Source organism: Lathyrus oleraceus, chromosome 7, assembly GCF_024323335.1.
Source record: "Lathyrus oleraceus cultivar Zhongwan6 chromosome 7, CAAS_Psat_ZW6_1.0, whole genome shotgun sequence".
NCBI lineage: Eukaryota > Viridiplantae > Streptophyta > Magnoliopsida > Fabales > Fabaceae > Lathyrus > Lathyrus oleraceus.
In genome coordinates, this window is record NC_066585.1 from 223,372,659 (window position 1) to 223,381,974 (window position 9,316).

Here is a 9,316-nt window from a genome sequence, read left to right on the forward strand (position 1 = left end):
TCGAAGCCGCTTAGAGAATTGGTAGGTAAAAACTAGTGATTAGTCGGAAACCGAAAACAGTAGATTGACTTATTTTATAGGGCCAGCTTGTTTTAACTTTAAAAAAATGGATTTGTTTCTTTGTATTTTTGAAAATGAATTCTACAAAAATGTTTTTCAAAATATTATAAATTTTTTTAAATTTGTTTTCTATAAATTAAAAGATTGAATTGTTCATTCTATAACATAAATATACACTATTGAAGATCAAAACATAGTCAAGATCACAATTTTTTCAAAAAATTGTATCTTAAAAATGATTTTTATAAAAAGCTATTTGAAATAGCTTCAAAATTAAGTAATTTTTTGAAAATTTGATATCCAAAAAAAGTTTCGATAAAATGATGAAATACCTAAAATAACATTTTAAGAATAACTATTCAAACCAAATTTTCATTTGAATCTTTTATGAAAAGTTTCTTTGTAAATTTTTTTTACATTAAAATTTGTAACACTATAAAAATCATTTTTAAAAAAAGCCAAAACAAACGGGCCCATAATCACTTATTTTAATCACTTTTTTTCCTTTGTTTTCTAAATCGACTACGAAACATAAACCCCCCTTAAATCAATTTCATTAGGTTAAGAATAATACAAGAATCCTTGTGATACGATACTCGAGTTGTCGCTTCCGCTAAACTACAGTTTCTAATTACTCGTTTTGACCCGTGCGCGACAGCGGATCAAATTGGCGTCGTTGCCAGGGATTCTTGTTGTTTTTAATCGTTAGTTGAGTCATAGGTGTCAATTGTAGTGTTTTGGCCCTCCGATTTTCTATTTTGGCCAATTCACGTTCGTTCGTCCGACCTGGTCTGTCTTGGTCCGAAAACCCGGTTTTCTGAAAAATTATGTTCGATTCAAATTCTGTTTTGTCTACTAGGAGCAGAAAAATCGTGCAATCATTAGTCCCGTACTCTTGGAAATAGTTAAGGTAAACCACCCTCAAATTCCCAAATTCATCTTTTTTCTATTTTTTATGATTTTTTTCTACTGTTTTCATAGTCTCGAAAAAATTTCAAAAAATTTCTAAAATTCTTATTTCATCTAATTAGATTAAATTTTGTGTTTTTGTATTTTTCTGACCTTATTTTGATCATATTTCTTCTTTTTTTGTTTCTGCCTAATATGGACATTGTTGGCATTTTCGCATTTGTTGCTGCATTAGTTCTGGCTACTAGATTTGGTTGTTCTGATCTTTTTGATTTTGATCCTGAGATAGAGAGAGCCTTGCACGCACACTGTAGAGAAAATCAAGCTAGCACTAGTTCACCACTCGTTAGCGATTCGGATTTTGACTAATTGCATAACTTATTTAGTTCTGATTCTGAACTTGATTTTAATAACATGGCTGAACAAAGAACACTAAGGCAACTTGTTGCTCCTGATATAAATTAGAATGGTTTATGTATTGAATATGTTGATGTTACTGTTCCTTTTGAGTTGAAGTCTGGTTTAATACACTTGTTGCCAAGGTTTAGTGGTCTTGCAGGTGAGGATCCGCATAAGCATCTTAAGGAATTTCAGGTTGTTTGCTCTACACCATTGAGACCTGAAGGAATCACCGAAGATCACATCAGGTTGAGAGCCTTCCCATTTTCACTACAGGGTGCTGCCAAGGATTGGTTATATTATCTTGAGCTGAATTTTGTCACGACTTGGAATGATTTGAAGAGAGTCTTCCTAGAGAGATACTTTTCTGCCTCCAGGGCTGCATCAATCCGAAAAGATATATGTGGTATTAGACAGGGAAATAAGTCATTGGCTGAGTATTGGGAGAGATTCAAACAATTGGTATCCAGTTGCCCTCAATATCAAATTACTAAACAACTGCTTATTCAGTATTTCTATGAGGGATTGTCACCAATGGATAGAAACATTCTTGATGCTGCTAGTGGTGGAGCACTTGTCGATAAAACTCCAGTTACTGCCAAAGCCCTGATTGAGAACATGTCACTTAATTCCCAACAGTTCGCAACCAGAAATAATTCTATGGTCAAAACAAAAGGTGTGAATGACATTCAGGTTTCCTCTTCCAACTAGGCTTTAGAAACCAGAATTGAGGAGCTTACTTCTTTAGTGAAATAAATGGCAGTGAGTAAACCTCAAACATCAAAGTTATGTAGTATTTTTACTTCTACTGAACATCCAACTAACACATGTCCTATTCTTCAAGATGAGTCGGTCACTCAGTTTCCTCAAGCATATGCAACTAACTTTTTCAATCAAACCAACAATCAGAAAGGGTACAACATTCCTGACTTGTCCACCAACAAATATCACCCCAATTGGAGGAACCATCCAAACCTTCGATAGGGAAACCAACAGCCCACCCAACAACAATTAGTCATACCCCTTCCACAATCACATACAACTCCCCAAGTATCCACCTCTGCACCTTTCGGACCTTCATTAGAGGATCTTGTCAAACAAATGGCTATGAATAATCTCCAATTTCAGCAACGAACAGATTCCAGTATTCAGACTTTGCAGACACAGATTGGACAACTTGCCACTTTGATGAATGCCATGCAGCAAGCCCAAGGATCAAACCAACTTCCTGCCCAAACAGTTGTGAATCCAAAAGGCCCTAATGCTAATGTGAGTGAAATTTCATTGAGATTCGGGAAGGTAATAGAACCAGCCCCAGAAAAAAATAAAAAAATTCTTGAGGTAACACCTGAACCTTCTTCCGTTGTGATAGAAACTGAATCCTCTGTTGTGGTCGAAACTGAAAAAGAAAAAGAGAAGGAGTATGTGCGACCAATTCCCTTCCCACATAGAATACTGAAAATTAAAAGGACTGATGATGGAGACAAGGAGAGAGAGATTTTAGATGTGTTTAGAAAAGTGGCGGTAAACATTCCGCTTCTTGATGTTATTAAGCAGGTTCCAAAGTATGCAAAATTTCTAAAAGACTTGTGCACAAGTAAGAGAAGGTTGAAGGGAAATGAGAGAGTAAATTTGGGACGAAACATTTCATCCCTTATCCATCCTAAGCATTCACCTGAAAAAGCTACTGTTTCATCCCTCAATCAGGCCATACCCCAAAAGTGCAAGGATCCGGGAACTTTTGCTATTCCATGCACCATTGGGGATAGTAAATTCAAAAATTGCATGCTTGATTTGGGAGCGGGCATTAATTTTATGCCTACTTCTGTTTATACCAACCTTGATCTTGGTCCTTTACAGCATACGGGTTTAATCATTCAATTGGCGAACAGAAGCAATGCTCGCCCTATTGGACTAGTGGAAGATGTGCTTGTTCAAGTTAATGACTTGATTTTTCCTGCAGATTTCTACATTCTGAACATGTATGGAGAAACAAATTCAAGCAGATCGCCTATCATTTTAGGAAGACCGTTCATGAAAACGGCAAAAACAAAAATTGATGTCGACGATGGAACCATGTCCATGGAATTTGGTGACATTGTCGCAAAATTTAACATTTTCGATGCCATGAAACATCCCTTGGAGAAGCATTCTATTTTTCATATTGAATTGATCTCTGAGTTGGTTGATGACACTTTTTCAGAATTGTTTTCACTTGATTTTCCATCTCTATTTGGGTTTGATGATGTTTATTCATGTGACGATTATACTGACATTAACCTTTGTGTTGTATGTGCTGAGATCGATGCTGCCTTGCAGAGTAACATTTCTCCTACAAGTGAAGTTGTCCATGAAGCTGTTTATGCAGTTGAAGCTCTCGACATCCTGGCTGTCCCAAACACCCCATCCATTGTGCAACCTGTTGGTGTAAGCCTTAGAGGCCAATACTTTTGGTACTTGTATCGATTTATTTATTAATAATAAAATGCTTTTTCTTTATTATGTTTTACTAATAAAGTCCCTAGAATAGATAGTCCATTTAATGTATCAAGTGTGACTTAATCATGAGATCACATTAAACATAAGGACACTATTCTTAAAGTATCTATGTTCGAGCTTTATTGTGAAGTGGGATAACATTAAAGCATTAAGACTATTATGTATATAGACTGATGATCACATCTCATGGATCATGGATAAGGAGTTATCAAGTCTTAAGCATATGTATGAATATTAAGAGTAATATTTATACTGGATTCACCCGCTATGAGAATACTATATAGAATATTATGCAAAGTGTCATAAGTTATTCTCATGGTGATAATGGTGTATACCACCCTTCGACCTGAAACCACTATGGACCCTAGATGTAGACTCGAGTGCCTTATTGCTGATCAAACATTGTCCGTAACTGGATGACCATAAAGACAATTGATGGGTACTCCATGAAGCATGCTAAGAGACATGAGTGACCTAGATGGAATTTGCACATCCTGCGTAACAGGATAAATGTCTATGGGCCCAACATTGAACTGGACAAGGATGACATGGTTTATGCCTTGTGTTCAATATAGACATAAGGGAAAAAGGGTAATTGTACACATAAGTATTATCACAAAAGGATTTGTCAGATCAGATGACATTTTCGTGTCTTGGATAGCAGTGATGTGTTACTAGATACCGCTCACTATTTATTATGTTAAATACGTGATTTAATATAATTGCCAATGCCGCGAAAACCTACAGGGTCACACACAAAAGGATGGATTGATGAGAGATAGATTAACTAAGGAATACCGTAATGTACGGTGCGCTTAAGTGAATTATAGAACATCGTAAGGTACGGTGTATTTAAGTAGAATACGAAATATGGTATGGTACCACGCGCTTAAGTGATTTTGGCATATTATAAGATATGGGCCACATACACTTGAGTGGGGTTTTTAGCTTGCAGCCCACACAAGCGGTTCTATAAATAGAACCCTTGTGTAGAAGCATTTGTGCAGTTGCAATTTCGTCTCTCTCTCTCTCTCACTCAAAGTCTTCATTCATAGCAGCTAGCACTGAGATTGAAGGAATCCGTTCGTGTGGACTGAGTAGAGGCGTTGTCATCGTTCAACGTTCGTGATCGCTCCGTAGATCTACATCAAAGGTTACAATCGCCACAAGACGTAACGATTCTATCACTGATCATGCCCATTAGTAAGGATCACTAAAGGAGAAATTTTAAATTCCGTTGCATTTTGGATCTCTCTTCTCCTTCAGTGGTATCAGAGCCACTTACGAAACCATGTATCTGATAGCTGTTTATTTTTTGTATTTTCTGTATTAATACGATTAAAAGACAGAATGAATCAAAGGATAAACGAGTAATTAAATTTGGCATCATGTGTGTACGATTTAGATGATTGATGTTGATTATGCTTCGGAATCTGACATTAGTATGGTGAAGCAGCGATACATCGATCGTCCATAGGTTATGCAATTGATATCGATCCAGTTATATATATGATATAAGTAATCTTGATGCAAAATATGGTATATATGATATACTGTTTCTGTTTCGTTCATTCAAACACTTAATGGTTGTTTTCCTTTGGGCGATCAATGGTCGTTTGCTTCTTGATCCGACATTAGTATGGTGAAGCAATGACGTGTTGATCAATCATACTGAATCAACAATCGAGGTGTGTTTGACGGTCTGAAATTGGTGCATTAGGGTTAATGACGGCACAAGGGTTGTGTTGTCAAAGATTTATGTGGTTAGGGTTGTGATTGTGCAAGAGTTGTGCTTTAAACTATCAAGTGTTGATGCGGTCAACGGAACCCCCGTCCCGCTGACCGGGCAGCGGACCCCCGACTAACACTGTGTAGTGTGATTGGTCGCCAAAATTTAATTTGGTTTTAATTAATTAAAAGAATTAAAATTAATAATAATAATGTGCTTATTATTATTGTCTTGTGGTGATCGGTTATGGCCTTAGTTTTCCTTTATTTTGTTTTGGGTTTTTAAAATACGACCTGTGTGTCGTGCCTCTCTTTTAATCTCATAATGTAACTTCTTTTCTCATATCACTCCCTCGTATGTAAAATGAGTTTCTTTTATGTAATATAATGTTATGAAGAAAGAGAAGAATTCAATATCAAAGGAGGACAACCTTGAAGATCTTGCTTGGAGAAGCTTAGATCGTTATTAGATTAGCTTAGGTTCTCTCATTGGCTTGGGAGAACAATTGCGCTAGGGGCCATAATTGTTTCATTATGTATGTTGATGCATGTGAATGTATGTTGATGCATGCGAGAGATGATTTATATGATAAATAAGCCGGTGAGATCAGAATAATTGCAAATTCCCTCAAATTAAATATTAAGTTTATGCTTTCCAAGTTTTAGCACTCATCAAGACTAGTATCGGATAATGTAGGTTTCGCCTACGTGAGGTGCATGTTCTATATTAGTAAGGTGCGATGGGATAATTGTAATATCCAATTGCTAAAACAATGGGTCAAACTTAACTAAACAAATTATAATAAGATTATATATGTTTAGAAGCAAGAGTTGGAAATGATCCATGTGATGGATTGGAATAAGGAGTTGCTCACCCAACTAAAATATTCGAGAATTGTATTAGATACAATTGGAAGGAGTTTCTACCTAAATAACCTAGTTTTGTGTAATCCGCCTACGCGGACTTATAACAAAATGAAATGTGGATCTCGACCCACTAGAAAATCTTCCAACGGGATTTTTCGAATCAAATGGTGAGGGTCATTTGTTTTGAGTAAAATAGTGGGAGCATATTTAATTAAAGGCCTAATTAAATATGTTATTGATACTTATATTTTCATTATTTTCGTGTAGATTACCATGACAACAAACACCTCTAACAATATTTTGTGATCAATCCTTGACAAGGAAAAATTGTCTAGGACAAATTTTCTGGATTGACACCGAAATCTGAGGATTGTCCTCAAACATGATAGAAAGTTGTATGTCTTGAAGAAACCTGTTCCTGAAGAGGAACCTCTTAGTTCTGCACCTAAGGCAGAAAGAGATGCTTATAAGAAGCATGTCGATGATGCCAATGAAACTGCTTGTCTCATGCTAGCTACCATTAACTCAGAGTTGCAAAAGCAACATGAGAACATGGCAGCGTTCGATATGATCAAACACCTGAAGATGCTCTATCAAGAGAAAGCAAGGCATGAAAGGTTTGAAGTTTCAAAATCCCTTTTTCAAGGCAAGTTAGCTGAGGGAGCCCCTGTAGGACCCCATGTGCTCAAGATGATTGGGTATGTGGAAAACCTTGAGAGGTTAGGTTTTCCCCTCGGAAAGGAACTTGCGACTAATTTGATCTTGCAATTGTTGCCAGATAAATTCAGTCAATTTGTCCTAAATTTCAATATGAATGATATGGACAAATCTCTTCTTGAACTGCTAGCCATGTTAAGAACTGCTGAGCAGAATCTGAAGTCAAAAGGGAAGTCCATTCTGATGATCGGAAATGGAAAGAGACGGAACAAAAGACCCACCAAGCAGGGTGATCAAGGGAAAGGCAAGGAAGTTGCCAAATCCAAACCCACTGTTTCTGCTTTGAAGCCTAGTGGAGGCATAACAAAGGAAGGCACCTGCTTCCATTGCGGTAAGACCAGACATTGGAAAAGAAACTTCCCAAAGTACCTGGAAGATAAGAAGAATGGAGTAAAGACTTCAACTTCAGGTATTTTTGTTATTGAAATTAATTTATCTACTTCTGCATCATGGGTATTAGATACTGGATGCGGTTCTCACATTTGTACCAATGTGCAGGGGCTAAAAAGGAGTAGAGATTTGGCAAAAGGTGATGTTGACCTACGAGTTGGCAATGGAGCAAAGGTTACTGCTTTAGCCGTAGGAACTTATGTATTGACTTTACCTAGTGGTTTAATAATTCAGTTAGAGAACTGTTATTATGTACCTGCCATTAGCAGGAATATTATTTCCGTTTCTTGTTTGGACAAGTTTGGTTTTACATTTATAATAAAGAACAATTGTTGCTCAATTTATTTGAATGACATATTCTATGCTACTGCACAAATGAACAATGGACTATATGTCCTTGATCTTGAAATGCCTATTTATAACATTAATACTAAAAGGATGAAACCTAATGAGTTAAATCCAACTTACCTTTGGCATTGTCGATTAGGCCACATAAATGAGAAACGCATTTCTAAACTCCATAAAGATGGACTCTTGGATTCTTTTGATTATGAATCATATGAGACATGCAAATCTTGTTTAATTGGAAAGATGACAAAGTCTCCATTCACAGGAAAAGGTGAAAGAGCTAATGATCTTTTGGCCCTCATACATACTAATGTATGTGGACCACTGAACATACCAGCCAAAGGAAGTTTTCAGTACTTCATCATATTTACTGATGATTTCAGTAGATATGGTTATGTGTATTTAATGAAACACAAATCAGAGTCCTTTGAAAAAATCAAGGAATTCAAGAATGAAGTACAAAACCAACTAGGTAGGAATATTAGAACTCTTCGATCAGATTGAGGTGGTGAGTATTTAAGCCTAGAGTTTGATGACCATATGAAAGAGTGTGGGATCATATCCCAACTTACTCCTCCTGGAACACCCCAATGGAATGGTGTATCTGAGAGAAGAAATCGAACCCTGTTAGACATGGTCCGATCCATGATGAGTCACGCCGATCTTCCAAAATCCTTTTGGGGACATGCACTATTGACATCAACTAACACACTTAACCGTGTTCCATCCAAAAAGGTTGAGAAGACACCATATGAGATATGGAGTGGTAAGAAACCACATATGTCTTACATGAAGATTTGGGGTTGCGAAGTTTATGTGAAACGACAAATTTCAACTAAGCTTGAGCCCAAATCTGACAAATGCTTATTTATGGGGTATCCTAAAGAAACAAGAGGGTATTACTTCTACAATACTTCTGAGGGAAAAGTGTTTGTCGCTCAAACTGGAGTTTTCCTAGAAAAGGATTTTATTTCCAAAGGAATCAGTGGGAGGAAAGTAGAGCTTGAAGAAATTCAAGAATCACAAAGCATTGATACAACTATGGAGGAATTAGAGTAGGAAACACAAGTAGTTATGGAAGAGCAACCTGCTCAAGTAGAACAAGACCAGCGTAGGTCAAGCAGGATACGTCACCTACCTGAGAGATATGAATATCTCATAATTGATCAAGGTGATGTATTACTCATGGATCAAGATGAGCCTGTGACCTACCAAGAGGCCATAACTGGTCCTGAGTCTGAGAAGTGGCTAGAAGCCATGAAATCTGAAATGGATTCCATGTACGCAAACCAAGTTTGGACCTTGGTAGAGCCTCCTGTAGGAGTTAACCCTATAGGATGCAAGTGGGTCTTCAAAAAGAAGACTGGCGTGGATGGTAAGGTACATACCTATAAGGCAA

At 36.9% G+C, this 9,316-nt stretch overlaps 1 protein-coding gene across 1 annotated transcript; it reads left to right on the top strand.

Moving 5' to 3' along the window:
* Nucleotides 1-1,164: 1,164 nt before the first annotated feature.
* On the top strand, nucleotides 1,165-3,587 carry LOC127103049 (uncharacterized). Its single transcript, XM_051040343.1, has 4 exons — nucleotides 1,165-1,279; nucleotides 1,529-2,061; nucleotides 2,572-3,350; nucleotides 3,572-3,587. The coding sequence occupies exons 1-4, from the start codon at nucleotides 1,165-1,167 to the stop codon at nucleotides 3,585-3,587; spliced, it is 1,443 nt and encodes a 480-aa protein (XP_050896300.1).
* The last annotated feature ends 5,729 nt before the right edge of the window (nucleotides 3,588-9,316 follow it).

What these genes read in the sequence shown, in the direction of transcription:
- LOC127103049 (XM_051040343.1), top strand. Translation starts at nt 1,165, where the DNA reads ATGGACATTGTTGGCATTTTCGCATTTGTTGCTGCATTAGTTCTGGCT. An exon ending in GAGAGCCTTGCACGCACACT is followed by an intron (nt 1,280 to 1,528) that starts GTAGAGAAAATC and finishes GTGGTCTTGCAG; the next exon opens with GTGAGGATCCGCATAAGCAT. An exon ending in AAGGTGTGAATGACATTCAG is followed by an intron (nt 2,062 to 2,571) that starts GTTTCCTCTTCC and finishes AATGCCATGCAG; the next exon opens with CAAGCCCAAGGATCAAACCA.